General features: G+C 41.7%; 1 protein-coding gene across 12 annotated transcripts in view; it reads right to left on the bottom strand.

Annotated features, from left to right (window-relative positions):
- NEDD4L (NEDD4 like E3 ubiquitin protein ligase) overlaps positions 1-21,723 on the bottom strand; it is a 377,526-nt gene that overhangs the window by 68,440 nt on the left and 287,363 nt on the right. For all 12 annotated transcript variants that reach the window (XM_049901832.1, XM_049901830.1, XM_049901833.1 and 9 more), the window contains 4 exons: positions 14,159-14,209; positions 6,767-6,828; positions 6,233-6,335; positions 4,163-4,329 (listed from right to left, as the gene is read on the bottom strand). In XM_049901832.1, the coding sequence (XP_049757789.1) occupies positions 4,163-4,329; positions 6,233-6,335; positions 6,767-6,828; positions 14,159-14,209 (383 nt within the window). The remainder of the gene's footprint in view (positions 1-4,162; positions 4,330-6,232; positions 6,336-6,766; positions 6,829-14,158; positions 14,210-21,723) is intronic.

Genomic DNA, 21,723 nt, shown 5'->3' with positions numbered 1-21,723 from the left:
ACTAAACCATGTGCCCAGTCATTTCAGATGTGACTCATCTTTAGTCATTCATTCATTTAATTTGCACCATGCACTAGGGGTACAGGAACCCTGGTGGTGCAGTGCTTAAAGCGCTCTAACACTACTAACAGAAAGGTTGGTGGTTCGAACCCACCAGCTGCTCCAGCAATCTGCTTCCGTAAGGATTACAGCCTTGGAAACCCTATGGGGCAATTTTACTCTGTCCTATAGGGTTGCTATGAGTTGGAATTCACTTGACAGCAGCGGGTTTGGTTTTGATTTACTAGAGGTACATGTGTGAGTAAGAAGACATGGTCCCTGTCCAAACAGTCAACTAGAATATCGTGTGCTACAGCAATAAGGGAAGCAGAAGGCTTTCAGGGATACCTGGGAAAGATACTTAAACCAGACCTGGGGGACAGAAGAGGTAATAGTTCTCCAGAGCAAGGTATATATGGGTTGAGGTCGGAAGTTAGCCACTGGAAGGGTTCTAGGGTTTCTTTCTAGGGGTGTGTGTGTGGGGATGGGGGTGAAGGGAGGGAGATACTACCACATCCACGGGGCCTAGGAACAAAAGAATATAATCTAAAAGCAACTATGTGTAACTGGGACACTGACTGAGCTGTATGTTTGTATCTGTGGATGACAGCTTGGCAAAAGACAAGATGGGAGAAGGACCTTATTAGCATGTCCTGAGGGCGATGAGAAGTCAGTGGAGATCTGTAAGTGGATTGGGGTTTGGGGCAAAAGCCTAGAGCAGCTTGGCAAAAGTCAAGGCAGGAGAAGGACCTTATTAGCATGTCCTGAGGGCGATGAGAAGTCAGTGGAGATCTGTAAGTGGATTGGGGTTTGGGGCAAAAGCCTAGAGGGAGGCCCAACCACAGCAGTAGACTAGGTAAGAGACGAGAATCATTAGGTCAGTCTCAATGCTTTGCTCAGCACACAGTAATCACTATCTGATTTCCTCAGATTCAGCCTCTTTATAAAAGACAGTTCTTAATCACATCAATTTTCCTCCAAAGGCTGCTGTGGCATTCTGTGAAAACTGAATCAGTAAAAAAATTGTCTTTAAACAAAAAGAATTCTTAAAAATAATTTTGGGAGGCCCAAGGGCCTCTGGACAAACCAAATAAAGTTAAGAGGAAAGAGCCCTGAACGTTTAAGCAGTTCAGACGGGAATGAAGAGGCTGCCGTGGAAAACATCTCCTTTTCCTTATCCTCTAAATTTTCTCTTGCTTTCTAGAAGGCACACCCTTTGGACAGGGAGGGGCCCCTCCCATTCCCGACATCACTCCTTGCTCAGCCTCTCCCTTTGGCATTGTTGCGTCACTAACGGGGACAGTCACACATTGACTTCTCCTTAAACTGCATGTGAACCTGAACTGGGATTAAGAAACACATTTTTTCCTTGTTGCTTCTATACTACTGACGAGCTAGCATGAAACAAGTTATACCTTTTGTTTTGGTTTGGCTCTTGTGGACAAAGACATATAAAGCAAAGATGGTATGCTTAAAAATTGTATGAAGTGTTTTCTCATGAATTCCCTTATTAGAGTTCCACAACTCTGTGAGGTAGACAAAGTAGTAGTTATCCCCATTTATTCCCATAATATAAACTTCAATGTACATGGAAATTAATCATTAATGAAGCTGAATGCTTTTCCATATAGGCACTGGCTATTCGTATTTCTTCCTTTGTGCACTGCTAGTGATCATTTGCTCATTTTTCCACAGAGGTTACGTGACACTCTTGTCTCCAGAGTGCTATGCTTTTAGATCCTCCTTTCTTAAGTTGTTTAGCAAAGTTAAGTAATGGTGCTTTGCTACCAAGATTCTTCTAATCACTACATATAATCAAGCCCAAGGTGTGTCCAAAGTTTGTTTTATTACAAACAGCTATAATTGTCAAATGGCTTATAATGGATTTAATAGCTGTGGGCATCAACCAAAAGGAAATTGTTGAAAAAACAAAAAGCAACAATAAATAACTGAAAAGGATCAACCGTACCATTTCCATTTCTACGGAAAAAAATTACAATAAAGCATAGTTCAATACCACAGGGATCTTCCGATATTTACACTATTCACGCTGTCTTTCAGATGTCTGCTAGGGAACAATGAGCTGGTGTCCATGGTGGGCAGTCTAGTCTAACATTGACAAGACAGCTGGCTGATATTCACGAGAGCCCGCATGAGGGCTTAGGGAGGACTGGTCTTTTTTGATCCAGAACCTGTAAGCTTTATCTCTAAATTAAATAATCCTGGACCAGATCACTTGGCTACCTACCTACCCACAGTCATATGCAGAATATCTTGGAAAATTTTAAAGATAAAACCGCTATCAAGAACATCATCCATTATATTGCTAACGTCACTTGGTTAAGACATCATAAGCAAACTTTTAGAGTTTGGGTTGAAGAAACATAAAAAATCTCACCTACCTTACACTTTTTCTTATGTATTAAAAATTATATTATTCTTTGTTAGTTACTTCCTTATCTTGGCTACTAGGAAGCCCATGATTTCTAGGATAATTTTTCCTTTTCCTTCTTTCAATATTTTATTTTTGCCTTTTACTGTATATTAATAGTTTTTATAGAAGTTGAGGCTCAACTAGTTTTTGTTTCTCTCCAAGCCAAAAAATATCATGTGAAGAAACCAGTAATCAGTTCACGGAATGCCTGAGGCTGGTAAGGGATTAGAATAAACAGTAATCACTAATTCTGATTTTGCAACCCTATTGTGCTTCTAACTGTATCAAGGGGTGATACAGAAATTTCTCAAAAAGAAAAAGTTTTCTAAAGAGTTCCCAAATCAAATAATTAAAGGGAATAAAAATTCAAAAACGGCCAGGAAAGCAGAAAATGGCAAACCCAATTTGCTCATTGCTTTCTACTCTGCATTGATTCAGGAGAAGAAGCAGAGGAAGGAAGCAATATAATCCCCAAACATAAGATAAATCTAGGAAAAATAACTTCCGCTTTATATTTCACAAATCTTACAAATTTAAACCATCACTAGAGTTCATGTTTTAAGCAGCAGAATGTGATACGAAGGCAAGAGCATCTTCCTTAAAATTCACAAACCCTGACCGGCTCTCACAGGAGGGTAAGTCGAAAAGTATTGCTACTCAGGTTCCAGTTCACACGTGCGTGGGTTTATTCCAAACAAAACGTTTAACCTGACTCTGTAATCAGTGGACGGCTGCAGACAAGTTCTCTCAGTAATACCCTTGTCTTAGGCTCATTAAGGCATCTTTAAACAAAAGGATACATTTTGTGCCATGGAAAAAAATGACTTTGAGTTCGGGGATAATATCAAATTTTTAACAAAACTCAAGTGCGTATCTTCCCAAATCACTGAAGCTTTGCAACAAGTTTTATGCCATAAAACAACAATTTTTAGATGGATCAAGCATTTTAAGGAAGGTCTAGATGACCTCAAAGATAAGCCAAGAGAGGGAAGACCACTCAGAAGGTTACAGTGACTGTTTTTTGGGATTCCCAAGGGATAATCTTGATAGATTTGCTTGAAGGACACAGGATGATCACGTGGGGTTTAAGAAAACTGAAAACTGCATTGGTGAGAAAAAGGCCAGAAACGTTGCACCAAGGAATTTTTTTCCCATCGTGACAATGCACCTGCTCGTTCTTTGAGGGTAGCAAAGGCTGTCCTACGAGAATTTTGTTGGGAAACCTTACCCCCTCCACCCTACAGCCTTGATCTTGCCCCTTTAGACTTCTTTTTGTTCTCAAAACTCAAAGAACATTAAAAAGGAACACAATTTGAGTCCCTTGAGGATGCCAAAACTGCCATTTTGAGGTGGTGTAAATTGAAGAGTACAGAATTCTCTGGGGAAGTGTTAGAGAGATGGATACACCACCTCCAGAAGTGTACAGATCTAGATGGAGGGTATGTTGAGAAACAATAGCTTCACATTTTGATGTTTCTGTTTAAGTAAGGTTTCTATGATTTTGCAGCGATACTTTTTGACTTACCCTTGTACTCCTCACCTTAATGAAGGGGAATCTTGCTGTGCTACAACCATGTGCTTTTGTTGCTGTGACATTTACTTCCCCACCTGGTCACAAAAGATGTGCCACGCTGGTACCTGATCCTGCAGAGTGTGACAACAGGTTCCCGAATGCTGAATGGTACTCACATTAAGCTCGGTCGGTGCCACTGAGTGGTCCTGTTATTGTGGTTGACATAGTAAGTACGGCCTAAGTTGTCCACTTTTTCTTCCCAGCCGGGGGGCAGAGGAGGAGGTGGAAGCTCCTCCTGGTGCTGAGAAGCCGAGTCATTGGAGTCAACAACTTCCCAGCCATGCTGTGGAATGAAATTAAATGGATGATTACGAGGCTGGTTCTTAAGACGTGAGGAGAAGGCAATTATGGTGTGTTCTCTGTCTTTCTTCCTTGTTCCTTTGCACTTTGGGTCTTGCAATGGCTTCATGTGTCACAAGTGAATATATTCCCACAGAAGGGTAAAAACCAGTTCTAGAAGGGATTCAAAAATATTTTGAGTAATGGCCAATGAACTGTGCTGCCTTCTAAGATGACTATGTCACAGGGAGCAACACAGATTTGTACTGGGTCCCATGTCGTCTTTTAAGTTGCTATTTAAGTCTGTCACATTCCACTCTTCAGATTTCATGTTTGTTATTTGGACTGTGGGAGAAGCCCTGCTGGCACAGAGGTTAAAGTGCTCAGAAAGGTTGGCAGTTTGAATCTACCAGCCACCCAGAGCGAAGAAGACGTAGGAGCCTGCTTCCATAAAGACTTCAGCCTTGGAAACTCTATGGGGGCATTTCTACTTTGTCCCATAGGGTTACTACAAATCAGGATTGACTAGACAGAAATGTGGTTTGGTTTGGTGTATTCTGATTGTACAAAAGAGTGCCAATGACATGGGTTACATCATAGCTGCTGTCTTTTCATCACCTACAGGAGCTAACAGAGACCTGGGGAGATGAGCTGTGCTACCTGTGTATTCTAGCAGGAATCATGGCATGGTGGCCATGGAGGCCCAGGGCACTATCACTCCCCAGGGAGGGTGGCACCGAGGCTGGCCTCAGGAGGAGATAAGAAGCCCACTCCGCACCTAGAGCAATGTCAGGAGCAGATGACGTTTGGTAGCTGCTGCTTTCTACTTACACCTCCACATAAACAGGCTTCATGGGACTAGAGCTGGAGTGACATTTTTGCAACACATATTTTAGGCATTAAGTCTTCCCTTCCTAATATTCCCTGGTAAAGTCACTGGAAAATTAAATAATTCACTGGTTACTGCAACTGGAAGGCTAGAAGAGTGTGAAAAATTGCTTGGATTTGAGATAAAAATCTGTTGATGGGCTTACGAAATGTTAACAATCAGAACTGCCTACCACCCACTTCACTCCTCTTCACATATAGGGGAAGATGAAAGCTCACAAGTGCAATACCGTCTGGAAATAGGACCCCTTGGATGAAGGGGTTTCCGTGGATTTGCCCATAACACATTATACACATATCACATATATGCAACAGCTGCAAACAGATGTGGAAATGCACCAGAGAGGCCTTGTTTAACGGGCATTTTCACAACAACATGAGACTCCACCTAACAGAACCGCACTGACCGAGGTGTGCCAAGAAGGGACAATGGGACCCAGGTATTGCTATGTGACTGGGAAGTTAAAAGGCAGCTATGCCAAGAAGGCAAAAAGGAAATTTCTGCTGGATGGCTAGTTCCAAAATGGCATTTCTAGACTAAGGCTTCTTTAATGCATGCTATCACCTGTGTGCCAAATGAGTAAGAAACTTGGAAAAGATTTTCTAAATCACATTATCCACATGCTATTCACTTTGAAGCAATTTCAAGTGCTAAGAGGAATTTACAAAGAGCTGAAAATCCAAAGCAATAATAGAATTTGACGTGTGAGGAGAATTTCACATCGGGGCGGGTCCGTCAGTGGGCTGTGGGTGTAGCATTTTTATAAAGGCGGCGGGGGCGGGGGGGCTCTTCAACGATCTGTGCTGTAACATAAAATGAAGAGCACATCTTTTTTTTTTTTTACCAAAACAACAACAACAAAAAATTGGTAGACTTTCAGAGACACAGATTCATGGACACATTTAAGGTTTTAAACTTTGTAAACTTACAATTTCTTTAAATTATAAAGGCTCAAGTTTAAAAGTAAAATCTTAATACGGTCGTAGGCAAGAAAAACTGAGCAGGGCTTGCAGCTTACCTCCATATCATCCCTCTGGTCACTGTTTTCTTCATCCTGACCTCCATTTTTTGGCATATAGGCCATCTTCAATCGCAAAAATCCCTTAACTCGAGATTTGTGACTGTATTATAGACGAAAATTGGTTATAAAGGGTATAACTTGGTTGTATCCTTCATATTTATGATGACTTCAAAAAATTAATTTTGTGGTTGAGAAGATACAGAGCAATATATATATCAACTCAACAGTTTCTACATGTACCATTTAGTGACAGAGATTACATTCTTCGAGTTGTGCGACCGTTCTCACCCTCCTCTTCTGAGTTGTTCCTCCTCCATTAACATAAATTCATTGCCCCTTAAGGTTCCTATCTAATCTTTCGAGTTGCTGTTGTCAGTATGATTCCTATACAGTTCTTAAAAGAGTATAATGGCTTTTTTAGTGTATGAGAAGAAATACAAAAAATTGAAATTGTCCTCAGAGAAAACAAAAAAAGTACACAGAGAAACACACACTCAGGCCCACAAACACACATACATACTCGAAACTCACCTTCGTGGTCTGAGGAGAAAATCCTTAAATGTATAGGGCCGCTCCATGGTTGGATCTTCTGTCTATGGGAAGGAGAGGTAAGTTAAGTTTCAATACTCCTTATAGTTTCGTATTTTAGATACACCAAACTGGATTACATAGAATACATTTTATTGTTTTAAACCCAAAACTAGACCCACTGCCATGGAGTTGATTCCAACTCATAGTGACCCTATAAGGACAGAGTAGAACCGCCTCACAGAGTTTCCAAGGAGCGCCTGGTGGATTCGAACTGCAGACCTTTTGGTTAGCAGCTGTAGCTCTTAACCGCTACGCCACCAGGGTTTCCTTGGAACATGGCACTGGAGAAAAGGGAGTTGGTTCCATAACCAGTACTTGCCAATTAATCAAACATCTGAGAGGCCACTAAGCTTTATCTACTCAAGATCCACTAGATGTCACTATCACCATCAGTTCCTAGAAGCCAATTCTAAAAAAAAAAAAAAAAATAGCCACGGACAAATGACAAAATTACAGTCCTCACTGTCAGCTGTAATTCCTAGCTGCAGGGTGCAGGCCTCAATCTCAGAGCTGATCAACTTCTAAGTCCAAGTGGTTACTGGTGACCTGCTATCCTTGTGACTCAAGACACCTAAAAATAGAGTTAACGGTAAAATATTCAAGAGCTAATCTTTGGAGGCAATTTTTCTTTATTTTTTATCTCCTTCAAGGAGATGTCCTAGGCAGCACCATCAACCTCCCTTTACTGGTGCTTAGCTCATGAAGCTATGAATGCAACTGTGATTCTGTTCACCTTAGGAGAAGTCATTTTACTGTGCAAAGTTGGCTGGTCAAATTAGGAAACTGGCAAAATATATATTAATATTTTATTAACTTTTAAATACTATACATGTGTGGAAACCCTGGTGGCATAGTGGTTAAGAGTTCAGCCGTTAACTTAAAGGTCAGCAGTTCAAATCTACCAGGCGCTCCTTGGAAACCCTATGGGGCAGTTCTACTCTGTCCTATAGGGTTGCTATGAGTCAGAATTGACTCGATGGCAGCAGGTTTGGTTTTGGGTTTTTTTGGATACACGCATAGTAAAACCCCAAATACCTATACCCTTCAATTAAAAATTTAAAGTATTTACTTTTGTATCGAGAGACAAACCATAGTATAATGATGTGTTACCATATCATGTGTAGCTAACTCTTCAGACAGGGATTGGACTGCACTATGGGATAGATGATGATACTGGGGAAGAATGAGCTTCTTGGATCAGGTAGACACATGAGACTATGTTGGCATCTCCTGTCTGAAGGGGAGATGAAAGGGCAGAGGGGGCCAGAAGCTGGCCGAATGGACACGAGAAGGGAAAGTGGAGGGAAGGAGTGTACTGTCTCATTAAAAAAAGGGGGAGACCAATTAGGAGTATATGGCAAGGTGTTTATAAACTCTTGTATGAGAGTCTGACTTGATTTGTAAACTTTTACTTAAAGCACAATAAAAATTAAAAAAACAAAACAAAAAAACCCTGCCTTTCTCCTAGCTTATTTTCCACTAATGCAGAGATTTTGTAGCTGGGTGGGGTGGGTGCACTAAGGGAGACATAACTGACAGAAGAAGAAGCAAGAAGTATTCTCGAGGCTTGATAAACAAACGCCTTTCAGAAAATTCCTTCTGTTGTTAACACAGGTCTTGGGGGTATTTTTGTACCTAAATAATTAGATGAAAGTTATAAAATACTTCACGAACTTTTAGGCAATGGCACACCAAATTTAACAAATGTAAAAATAGCAGTTTAAAAAAAAAAATCAAGAATAATAGAGCTACAGCAAAATTTATTCTTGGTGCCCCAATTTAAAAGAAAAAAGGGGCTACGTTTAACCGTAGTACAGGTGTCAGAGGCTGGTAGGGCGACAACTACCTTCCTAAATTAGTCTCCCGTCCCCTTCCACTGGCCTCTAGCACATCACACTGCTGCAATCTCCTGGGTAACATGGTACGTCATCACAGTCACTGGTACCTCTGCTTGGTGAATTACATGGGACAGCTAAGATGTGTGTCACAGAGCTGGAAGAACATTTGCTATCATCGACAGAAAAGACCTCATTACACTGGTGAGAAAACAGTGGCCCAGAGAGGAACATTACCTTGATTAAGGTTGCCCAGCTAATCAGTATCAGCGCCACACAACTCATCCATCTCCCAAGCACAGAGCCAACGATTCCCTACGAATATCCATCTTTTAAAATTTTGGCCTGTGGAGAGACTTCTAATGGCATGAATTCGTGTTTTCTTTGACTTGCTTAATGGGTCAAGCTACTAACCCTTTTTGCTCTTCCCTGCCCCACCTTCTGTACTCACTCCTCCCTTCAAAAAGCAAAGAAAACGGAAGACAAATATTAAAGACATGTGACACATTTGGAACAGATGCCAAGGGGACAGAGGTCTCTACTGTTCCAGACTCCTTCAGTTTTATTTCCGGTCCATTTTTTCCACAGACAAAACTGGAAGAATTAAGTCTGAGGGCCAAGAGTAAAAGGGAATCGCAACTCTAAAATTATTTTCTTTCATCTGGGAGCATTTTGTAAATACAAAGCACTGAGGAATCCATGATCAAAGTGGGGAAAAGAGGTTTACTTTCTCTCTCATTATCACTCCTCTCTCTTTGGTGCTTTGTGGATAATTACAGAGCTGACACAGGCCTTCTTCGGCCACTGTCATGGATAATTGAGGTAGTGACTTTCTAACACACAGAGTGCATACCAGCTTCAAACAATTCCCTCTGTCCCAGCTCTCTGTCCCAAGCTGCCGTCCCCGTCCCTCACTTTGTCTTGTCGGCAGAGTTCCAACTTGGAATCTCAAGTAATTGCCCACAAGGCCCAGCAGGGCACGGAATTAATCCAGGTGCCCAATATTTGGCAGTGGGCTGAGGAGAAGCTGCATAGGCCAGATTCAAGAAGCCAAAGTGCCTCTAACGCTGTGTGATCCACGCCCAAGTGAGGTCACTGAGAAGTGGGGACGCTCTGACCCTCTCGTCTTTCTGGCAGGCTTCGTTGGCTCAGGGAATTTAGAACTGCAAGTAAGGGACAGCTTAGGACAGCCACTCCTAAGAATGTAAAAAAGCAAAGGTTTACATTGCAAACACCAATATCCACTGCTAACTGTACCAAAAGGCCTCTAGAATATCAGCAAGACATGGTTGCTCAGCAACATTAATGAGCAAGTCTATAGTATTTCCTTCTTAAACAAACACACACATACAAAAACACAACATAAACCAAAACCAAACCCATTGCTGTCAAGCTGATTTCGACTCAGAGTGACCCTATGGGACAAAGTAGAACTGCCCCTTTTGGTTAGCAGCTGTAGCACTTAACCACTATGCCACCAGAGTTTCCAAACACAACACTGGATATTTAAATTAAAAATAATGTCCTGGCAATCATTAGAGATGACACTAATTTATTTCTGTTGTCTTGAATCTATAGGGAGCCCTGGTGGAGCAGCAGTTAAGCGCTCAGCTATTAACTGGAAGGTCGGCAGTACGAATTCACCAGCCGTTCTCGCGGAGAAAGATGTGGCAGTCTGCTTCCATAATAAAGACTACAGACTTGGAAATCCTGTGAGGGCAGTTCTACTCTGTCCTATAAGGTCGCTATGAGTCAGAATCAACTCAACAGCAGCGGGTTTGTTCTTCAATCTACTCCATCAAGTTCCTGATTTTTCTCTAAAGTATCTATTCTGGAAGATCTGAGTGAGCAAAAAAGTTAGACATGAAATTTCTTTTCTAGGTATTTCATTCATAATTGCTGAAACTCACCATGAACCTGATTATTAAGTTAAAAGTATTTTATAGAAAAATAGTAATTTAGATGCTACCAAAAGAAATCAAACCCATTGTCATAGAGTTGATTCTGACTCATAGCGACCCCACGGGACAGAACAGAATTGCCTCATAGGGTTTCCAAGGAGCAGCTGGTGGATTTGAACTGCTAATCTTTTGGCCAGCAGCTGAACTCTTAATCACTATGCCACCAGGGCTCCTAGCTGCTACTCAAAGTGGGAAATACAAGAAGCTAAAAGTAAAAAGGAGCTTATTTCTCTTTTGGGATGAGGACCAGACCAAAAAAAAAATGATTTAGAAAAGGAGAGTTTCATTCAGTGTGGTGATCTTTATAGGCCAGAATAAAGTTAGATTTAAAAAAAAACATATATATATATATATTTATATATATAGCCCTGGTTTAAAATGCCTTATAATAAAAAAGTGTGCACATATGCAAAAATGTGTGTCAATATGGAGGCACAGGCAATTAAGTAGCTTGCAGATGCTACTCATCACAGTAGAGCATAGAACATTTTCTTTATAAACTATGTTACACCAATTGAGCTAGATGTTCCCCGAGACCATGGTCCCTGGAGCCTTCAGCCCAGCAATTCGGTCCCTTAGGGAGTTTGGATCTGTCTGTGAAACTTCCATGACCTTGCCTTGTACAAGTTGTACTGGCTTCCCCAGTATTGTATACTCTTACCCTTTACCAAAGTGACCACTTATCTATTCTCTTTTGTGTTTTTCCATCCCCACCACTCCCCTCCCTCATAACCATCAAGGATTGTTTCTTTTCGTGTGTAAACGTTTCCATGAGTTTTTACAGTACTGGTCTCATACAATATTTGTCCTTTTGTGATTGATTTATTTCACTCAGCATCATGCCCTCCAGATGCATCCATGTTATGAGATGCTTCACAGATGCACTGCTGTTCTTTATGGTTGCATAATACTCCATTCTGTGTATGTACCACAGTTCGTTCATCCATTCATCTGTTGATGGGCATCTAGGTTTTTTCCAACTTTTTGCTATTGTGAATGATGGGTGTGCATATGTCTGTTTGTGTGTTGACTCTTACTTCTCTAGCATGTATTCCTTCCTAGCAGTGGGATTGCTGGATCACATGGTATTTCTATTTCTAGCTTTCTAAGAAAGCATCATTATCGTTTTCCAAAATGGTTATACCATTCTGCATTCCCACTAGCAGTGCATAAGAGTTCCAATCTCTCTGCAGCCTCTCCTACATCTGTTATTTCCTGTTTTTTTTTTTTTTTTTTTTTTTGCAGAATCACACATTTTTGACCCAAGACAGGAAACTCTGGTCTGATCCTCACATGTACTGTTCAACATGGCAGCCGCTGGTCACATGTGGCTTTTTAAATTTAAATTTTAAATAATTTAAATAGAATTAAAAATGCAGTTCCTTAGTCACACAGCCACATTTCAAGTGCTCAACTGTCACGTATGTCTGCTGTACTGGATGGCACTGCTAAGCTATGTGAAGGAGGGACTTACTTTACTGTTCAATTTTTTCCATGAGGGTCCCACGCCTATGCTCAAATGAACATGAGAACACCTTCTATCCTAGGCCCCAGGGCCTTGCCCATTCAGAAAGTGCTGGAGGGGTTCTTCCACCACACGGAGGATAAAGGATGTACCTTCATTCTTCTCCTTTTGCTTCCTTTGTGTTCCCTCTCGCTGACTATAGTCAGCTCTAAAAGGCTAGTCAATCTTTGATATGGACACTACAGCATTCCCTGTAAGGTAATCTTTGGGCATATGCAAAATCGGGAAGCTCTATTACTTAGCTGGCTCAGCTCATGTAAAAGTTCTCAGTCTTCTCTAGGCATTCATGTTCCATCCTCTTTAATCTGGTGGTTTCTATTTTAGCCCTGAGCCCTGGTGCCACCTCCTTCTTTGAAAGCTTATCCTTGTCTCCATTCAGAATCCAAGGCTGAATTATTCCCTCTACTAACTTGGTCTCTGAACAGGAACATTCTTTTACTTTCTGGGAGCCCTGTCCAACCTTCCAAGACCAATCTCTACTCAATTACTCAAACAGGGGCTTGTTGGCGCAAGTTGTTTTAAATTTCACTTATGTCTCTTAAGAGAATATTAATAAATAATTTGCCTTGGCTGGGATATGGTTTTTATGTTAGAGAAAAGGATTGGGGCGGGGGGTAGGGGTGCGGGGGGGAGACACCCACAAAAAGATTTCTAAAATTGTATAGAGATTACAGCTTTTTATGTCAGCTTCAAAATGAAGGGCACACACAGAAGAACTACTGATATGGAAATGTGTGAAGTCTTTTCTTTGCAAATGTTGAGACAGCCATGTCCTCTCAATGTGACTTTCAAAGAACAATCAGGTTTCTCATGTCTTACGGAATCGGACTCATTACAGAAGTACCACGCATCCCCTTCAGGCACCCACCTTGGAGCTTCAGGTTTTTATACAGAAGCAAACAAAAGTATTTTAATACCACTGTAGCTTCAAATTCATTGGAAGGGAACGCACTTGAAATCCTCCTTTCTTAATAGCTCCCCTGAGTAAACATGAGGAAATCGCTCGCTATCACAGATTTCTTCACAATATATCTTCAAAGCTTCCTTGTTTAAGATACAGTTTTTCTTAGCAATTAACATATGGTAATAGCCACGATTTCAGTGCAGAACTAGGCATATACTAGGTGGTTTAAGGCATCGTAGTTTATGGGCTATTTATGCCACTTGCCCATGTGGAACATTAAAAAAAATTACAAAATGCCTTTGTAAGGCAGGAACATTTGATGTATAGTCTCTTAGCAGCTACTTGACTTACATTACTTTGTGCTGGCCAGGGAAGAAGGGCCAGGAGGATGGGGTGGAACAATCTGGAAAACTGAAGCTGGAATACGAGATGATCTACCTTTCACCAAGGCCTCCAGGTGTTGTCTGCACCTTCTAAGTTCCTATGGAGCATGCAGCAGCGCCCTGAACCTCAGTAACTAGTTAACAGCCCCAATTGTTTGCCTGCTCATCAGAGAAGAAAGGAATGGTAGCAACCCCACACGTGCTAATGCAGGGCATTTTCTGAAGCTAAGATGGCTGCTTCCAGCTGACAGGTTCACTCAGAATGAAGAGCATCTTTTGTTTCTATGCTGACTGAGAAGCTATAACCCCAAATCTAGCTTGTATGCATGGTTATCTTCCAAGAGAACAGCATGTACAAGCCTAGACAAAGGGAACGAATGTCTGATTAGACCCAAAGGACAAATTTGGAAGTGAAGACGTGACAGTGACGAGAAGGAGGGGTCTGCTAGAAGAGGTGGCTGTTTTCTAAGGTGTGACATAAAAGGTAGCTAGGAGAAGGGCAAGGACCTGGTGATGTTGACAGGAAGGCGGAGCTGATTCAGATACACTGAACTTGATCTTCAACACTAAACTAACCCTTAGCCCCGTGAGAGGCCCACAGGAACTATGGTTAAATTACATTCTCTTCACTGCAGTCCTCTCCATTCTGCTGAAGAAACACCATTCTAAAAACACACCCCAGTGCAGACAATCAGTATGCATTCCTCATGGCACTCATCCTTACCGGGAGATGACTCAGGGGCACGTCCACCTGTCCCAGGAAGTCGTCTCTTGTCTGTTAAGAAGAGAGTAAAGAGTTAATTTTTCCATCTATTCACTGAGTGTGGCATTCCTTAAAAATGTTTCATTACAAATGAAGACAAAGGTCCATGGGCTGACCCTAGCGTGCAGTGCAGATAGTTCAAAGGCAGAAGGCCAAGATCTAAGCTGTCCTAAGACCAGTAAACCTAAGACCTTGTGAGCTGATATTTAGCTGTCTAGTACCAGACAGAATGTTAATGAACCACTGCTCAGAGCTGGGGACAGTGCTGTCAGTGAGGAGGAGGGACACTCATCACATAGGGCTTACGGGAGAATTGGAACCAGTTTAAAGAAATGCTGGGAATATTTTAATAAATATGTATTAAGTGCCATAAACTACAGAGCTTGCCTGAAAGTCTTGTGAAAAAATATACAGCCTAAACCAAAATCCGTTACTGGTGAGTCAACTCCAACTCAGAGACCCTATAGCCTAGTTATTAATAAATATTATAAATTACATATCATTAGAAAAAATTGGCCCCCAAGTTTTCAATCAAGTGTATTGCTTCAGAATTTAAGTTCAATGATTAGCTACTAGTTAATTTTTGGACTTGCTAGAAAAGGACATCACTCTTGGTAGAACCAAAAAAACTAAACCCGTTGCCATGGAGTTCATTCCAACTCATAGCAATCCTAGAGGACAGAGTAGAACTGCCCCACTGGGTTTCCAAGGAACTGCTGGTAGATTCGAACTGCCAACCTTTTGGTTAGTAGCCAAGCTCTTCACTACTGTGCCACCAGGGCTCCATGCTTGGTAGAAGGTCAGCAAAAATGAGGGAAACTTCCATAAGATGGATTGACACACTAGCTACAACAATGGGCGAAAATTTTGAGTATGGTGCAGGACTGGGCAATGTTTCATTCTGTTATACATAAGGTCACCAGAAGTTGGAGCCACCTCAATATCAGCTAACGACAACAAATTTTTAGACATACTGTGCCCTCCCTCTTTCCACCTGCCATACAGTGTATGTTTTTCTGGCTCAAAAGGACTGAAACAATTCACTTTGAGAAACTCCTAAGTTCCTTTTCAGACTCTGAGACATACCTAGGATGCTATAACTCAGGCTCATGGGTCACTGGCCTGGACCACAAGGTGGCTAGCAGGTTGTACTTACACTGCATCCTGCCACAACACTGCTTGTGTCAGCCCCAGACCTTTGGATGACCTGAGGTGTGAACTGGAACACGAAGACTTCTACCCTCACATAAAAATATGTAGTTGCTTCTTTTTTTTTTTCCCACCATATCCAAATGCATAAACACTGGAAAAGTTCTTTAGATGTAATCAGACCAGTCCCAAAGCCAACTCGAGAAAAAGTCAAAAAGAGAATCGAAACCTCCTAGTTCCGAATCTTGGGTTCCTATCTTCACTCATTACTGGTTTACCAAGAAATCTTCTAATTTACAGAAACTACTTTTCAAGTGTGCTTGAAAAACTTTCTTTTTCCATTTAAAAGGCTGCAGCACGTAAGTATGAACTAGGTTTATTCAAATGATTTCCTTTTAGACAATTTTTAAAATTTGATTAACTAGAAAGCTATCTGTTTCCTTTAAAAGATGCAGGAAAACAGAATGAAAAATCCAAGTTCCTGCCGGTTGTTGACTGTGCAGGTAAATGTCTAGCCCCAATTTTTTGGAGGAGATTTTCAATGCTTTCATTTTCTCAGCCAAATCTTCTGCAGCCCGACATGGAGATACCTCACTTAGCACGGGGTTGAAGGGAAGTGCCAATAAATTCTGTACATCTTAACAAAGGGAGCAGTCAGCAGGCGCCCCAGGAAATGCAGACGTCTCGACTGTCCAGCTCACAGACTTATCTCCATTCCCCCATGGACTCACAGTGATGACAGCTACACAGCATGGAGCATTCCTGTGCTCAGTTTGGCTGATTTAGTTATAATTATAAAGCTAGATGCCACACTGATAACAAAGGTGAGCCTAACCCAAGCCATGGTCTTTTCAATTGTCTCATGTGCTTGTGAAATTTGCACGATGAAAAAGGAAGACAGAAGAATCGATGTATTCAAGTTGTGGGGTAGGCGAAGAATATAAAAAATAGATCATGGACTGCCAGAGAATGAACAAATCAGTCTTCGAAGAAATACAACCAGAATGCTCCTTAGAAACAGGATGGCGAGTCTTTGGCTCACTTACTTGGAATACATCATCAGGAAAAACCAATCACTAGAAAAGGACATCATGGTTGGTAAAGTGGAGGGTCAGCAGAGGCGAGGGGGGCCCTCGGTGAGATGGACTGGTACAGTGGCCGAAACATTGGACTCAAACATACCAACAATCAACGAAGATGGCACAGGACCAGGCAACATTTTGTTCTGTTGTACATAAGGTCGCTATGAGTTGGAGCTCACTTGATGGCAACCAGCAACCACATAAAGCTAGTGCAAATGTCAGTGAACAAAAGGGGGATGAGAATGGTAGCACAACTTGACGAATGTAATCAATGTCACTGAATTGTACTTGTAAAAACTGTTGAGATGGTGTATGTTCTGCTGTGTATATTCTCAACAACAACAAAAAATAAATTACATGGAAATTTGTAGAATGCCTAAGGCAAAGGGAGTCCCAGTTGCTCCAGGTGTCTATCCAACAGGGGATGAGATGCACTTGATACCCGCTGCCTCTGGGGTGGTAGAGATAACTCCTCAAAGTCTTACTCTCCCCCGCTCCAAATGCAAACATATCGTAGGTGAGGGGTCACATGAACGCCACGGGAATGGCAGTATTTGCAGTAGAAGCACATGATAATCTGGTGACCCAGTAAACTCCAGGAATGTAAACACTGGGGAACAGACAAACAAAATGTGAGCCACACTGTTGAGCTCAGAACCTCTTCATCATTAGGTCCCTCAGGCATGTGGTCACCCACAGACAGACTGTGCCAGATCCTAAAAATACAGAGACGACGGACCCTTCTCTCCTAAGGAAAGAATCTAACTAGGCTTGTTAAAAAACAAACAAGTAATCCACATACAACATTTGACAGTCTGTCATACAAAAAACAAAAAACCCACTGCTGTCGAGTTGATTACTGACTCATAGTGACCCTACAGGACAGAGTAGAACTGCCCTTATAGAGTTTCCAAGGAGTGCCTGGTGGATTCCAACCGCCGACCTTTTGGTTAGCAGCCATAGCTCTTATCCACTACGCCACCAGGGTTTCCTAGTCACATATAAAAAGAAAAAACATGTGAAATTAATTTTAATAATGTATTTTATTTAATGCAATACATCTAAAATATTACCGTTCCAACATGTAATCAATGTAAAAAGCATTACTAAAATATTCCATGTTCTTTTCACACCAAGTCTTCTAAATCCGGTGTGTATTTTACACTTACAGCTCATCTCAATTTGGACTTAGCCACATTTCTAGTGCTCCGTGGCCATGGGTGGCTTGTGTCTTCACAGCTCTGGAGAGATAGTTATCACACAACAAAGTAGCTGCTCCACATGGAGGTATGAATAGAGTACTGCAGGAATGCAAAGAAGGAAGTGACTGACTCTGCCAACAGTCAAGGTCAGGGATGACTTTCTGAAGGACATACAGGGTCGTGAAATAGAGTTTGTCAGGAGGATGGTTGAAGGAAGAAAGGGAATGATACATGCTATGGATTAAACTGTCTTCCCCCCCAAAATCTGTTGGAAGTCCTAAACCCTGATACCTGTGAACATGACCTTTTTTGGAAATAGTGTCTCTGAAGATGTCATCAGTTAGCATGAGGTCGTAGTGGAGTAGGTTGGGTCCTAATCAAATATTGGTCCTTCTCCCTAATAGGAAAAGAGGCCAGACACTCACAAAGGGAAGATGGCCATATGAAGATGGCTGCAGAGACTGGTGCAATCTATGAGCCAGCCAAGGAATGCCAAGGATCACCTGCCACTACTCAAAAGAAATCAAAATGGCTGATACTCTGATTTTGGACTCCTAACCTCCAAAACTGTGAGGCAATAAATTTCTGCTCTTATAAGCAAGCCACCAATTTGTGGCACTTTGTTATAGCAGTCCAAGGAAACCAACACGACACGTAAGCAGAAGCACTAGGTTTCAAAGAGAAAGGCCTGTTGGGAATAGTTGGAAGATGTCTGTAACTGAAGACCTGGCCAGTGTTGGGAAGCGGTGCTGTGGGAAAGGCAAGATGGACACTGGTCTGAAGGGGCCCGTGGGCTTGCTTATGTGAGAGGACAGTATCCTAGGGGAAGAGAAGAGATGTGGGGACGACACAAGACTTTACTGCAAGGGGAAGGCTCTGGAGGAGAAAGAGCACTTTAAGTGAGTATTAAGTCATTCAGATGAGGTATCCTGAGGGTCTGGCCATGCAGAAAAATGGAAGGCTCGGTATTCATTCAGAGGTGGTCAGCTCACTGGCCTCCTCATCAGTAGGGAACCTGTTCACTGTGTGATGAGGGAATAAATACGGTAACAGATGTAACGTCCTTAATACAGGGCCTATCAGTATCACTAAGTAACCAAAGCTAGGGGTAATGATGGCACCAGCAGCAGCCACGACAGCAACGTCACTGAAGGATACTGATGTAAACTAAATGTTGAAGCTGCTGGAGGGAAAAGTCCGCACCAGGAAAAGGTGCGGCCAGGTCTCTGCTGCTGCTCACCTGAGATTCACGGGAGTGCGGGGCCTGCTGTCCCATCCAGGGCAGGGGGACTTGTCTGTGGACCACAGGGTATCCTTAGTCTTCACTGTCACCCTGATGTTCATTCAACATGTTTATTTTCCTGTTAGTGACGAGGTTTCCCCTTTGGTCCAGATGTGCTCAGTCACACAGATCTAGGGCAACTGACTGAAATCTGAGATTTTGTAATTTTTTGGATAAAGGAAGAGCCAGAGCTTACCACCTTTATAGGTTCTGGGTATGGGCCAGCATCAGCTATCTGTTACATCCGCTACAAAGCTGCTGAGCTGCACAAAAGCTCACAGGCAAAGGCCACCGACAGTTCTTCTAAGGCTATTTCTTCTTCGTAAAAAATCCAACTACAGAAAAATCTTAGCCATTACTGCCATTCTTCTATTTCCTATATTGCCTTCTTGTAAAAGGAGTGCTAAATTTATTTGCTGAATAAATGAAAAGATTTGAATCAACATATTTTGCTAGAAATAAGGTAAACCATTCACATATATTCTACTTGTTACAAAGCAAACTCATCTGAGACTGAACTTCAAAGTTAATTTAAAAGGAAAATGTGTCACTGCTTCTTTTAATGACAATATTGTTTCATTTTTCTTTCACGGTACAATTGTTTTAATTTCTTAGGTTTTTTGGGTAATTGGTAATTGTCTTATTTCTTCCTTGAAGTTTTAAAATCAAGTTTTCCGCAAGCAATTTTAATAATCTATCAAATGTGTGAGTGGGAAAAAAAGATAATGAAGATCCTTCTAGATTCTGTAGTTTCTCTTTGAGCCTTTCAGATTTATAACCTAAAATAGTGAGGACAGACACTCTTAGCAGCCAACGCATTGTCAGGGAACGACCTGGATAATGGGGAAAGGTGAACCCTAAATACCATGGATTCCATGTCATTTCCATATCTTTATTTCATTAAGATGCTTATTGCTGAAAGCTATTTATCATATATCCCAGGGCACTTGAAAAGAGGAGTTTATCCTACCTGGCTGGCCAACAGTCTCCATGTGCAGCATGTCATACTCAAGCAAGAAACAACACATTACATGGTAATATAAATGTAGCAGCATGGTTCTTGGAATTTTAATGACCGAAGGCTCAGAACTAGCATTATATAGGCTTATGCAGGACACTTGCTAGATTTTTCATAAAGGTTTCATTAAAACAGCCTCCACCTGAGTATTGGCCACCTGAGTATTGTCATGGATTGAATTATGTCGCCCCAAAAATGTATCCATCAACTTCATTAGGCCATGCTTCCCAGTATTCTGTGACTGTCCTCCATTTTGTAATTGTAATTTTATGTTAAAGAGGATTAGGGTGGGGATGTAATGCCCTTACCAGGTCATAGCCCTGATCCAATGTAAAACGATTTTCCCTGGGATGTGGCCTGCAATACCTTTTATCTCTTGAGAGATAAAAGGAAAGAGAAATTGGCAGAGGCGGGGACCTTATACCACCAAGAAAGCAGTGCCAGGCGCAGAGCGTGTCCTTTGGACCTAAGGTCCCTTCGTTGAAAAACTCCTAGTCTGGGGGAAGATTGATAAGACGGTTGACAAAGAGAGAAAGCCTTCCCCTGGAGCTGATGTCCTGAATTTAGACTTTTAACCTACTTTACTGCGAGGAAATAAACTTCTCTTCGTTAAAGCCATCCGCTTGTGGTATTTCTGTTATAGCAGCACTAGATAACTAAGACAGTGCATCCTTGTTCTGTTTCTGGCTAGGTAACCTCCACTGAAGTTTGCTGGGGGGAAATCTCCAGTCATACTCTAGCGAGAACTTCAAGACTACAGATAATAACAAGCTAACTTGTAGCTCCCCTATCACATGTCAGGCATTCTTCTAAGAAGGTTAGGAAACGTGCCCATGGTCACAGAGCTAGTAAGGAGTAGCTGGAATGTGAAGCCAGGCAGTCTGGCTCCAGAGTCCATACTCTTAACCACTATGATGAAGACTATGTAACTTCATATAGCAGGGTCTTAAGGAGAAATATGAACAGGCTCTCCCTGCAGAAAATCCCAGTCCCCACTCTACATGGCCTCAGCGGTTACACTTGCCAGATATAGTCCTTGCAATCTGGAAACTACTAAGGAACATAACCTTAGCAGTATTTGCCATGTATACATTCTTGCATACACCCTTCTTTTCTTATCTTTATTTTAACACAAAAATGAGATGAGCAAAATTTAAGCTTGTAAGAGAAGAAAAATGGAGCTGAATAGTTTTACGCTTTTTACACACACCACCATCCGTCATACCTTTTACAGCAGAGCCCTTCAAACCGGAGCATGCACATTCCTGGGGATAAACAAAGACTTTCCAAGGGACTTGGCCGTGGACAGTTATAAAGGAATCATTTGCTAGATACTCAGCTTCCACATCAACTCTTCCCTAAAGCTGATCTGCCAGAAAACAGTGTCAGCTTTCTGCAGCCTCTCCTTCTCTCTCGCTCCCCTTTCTAAATCACATCCTCCTCCTGCTTTCCAGAGAAGTGTACTTCTGACCCATCCTGAATCTTACCATGATGCATTGTGCTAGGTATAAAAGCCTCTGGAGCACTAAAGGAAGGAATGATTTGAGAATGCATAGCTCCTGAGGGAGGGAAGAGGTGAGAGAAAGCAAATGAGACAGTGCCTTATTTCATCAAGGTGACAGTCTCACGGAAGGACTCCATGTCTTCCACATCTACTTTTTATCTGTCCATCTAATTTCATTGTTTATTTGATTTAAAAAATGAAGTCAGACTTTTCTAATAGAAAATAAGTCCGGTATAGCTGACTGTTTAATAGTAAGGACTAGTTTTGCTAATTCATATTTATGGCAGAT

This window comes from Elephas maximus, chromosome 11, assembly GCF_024166365.1.
Source record: "Elephas maximus indicus isolate mEleMax1 chromosome 11, mEleMax1 primary haplotype, whole genome shotgun sequence".
Classification (NCBI taxonomy): domain Eukaryota; kingdom Metazoa; phylum Chordata; class Mammalia; order Proboscidea; family Elephantidae; genus Elephas; species Elephas maximus.
Note: the sequence above shows the minus strand (reverse complement) of the source record. Positions and strands in the feature narration are given on the sequence as shown.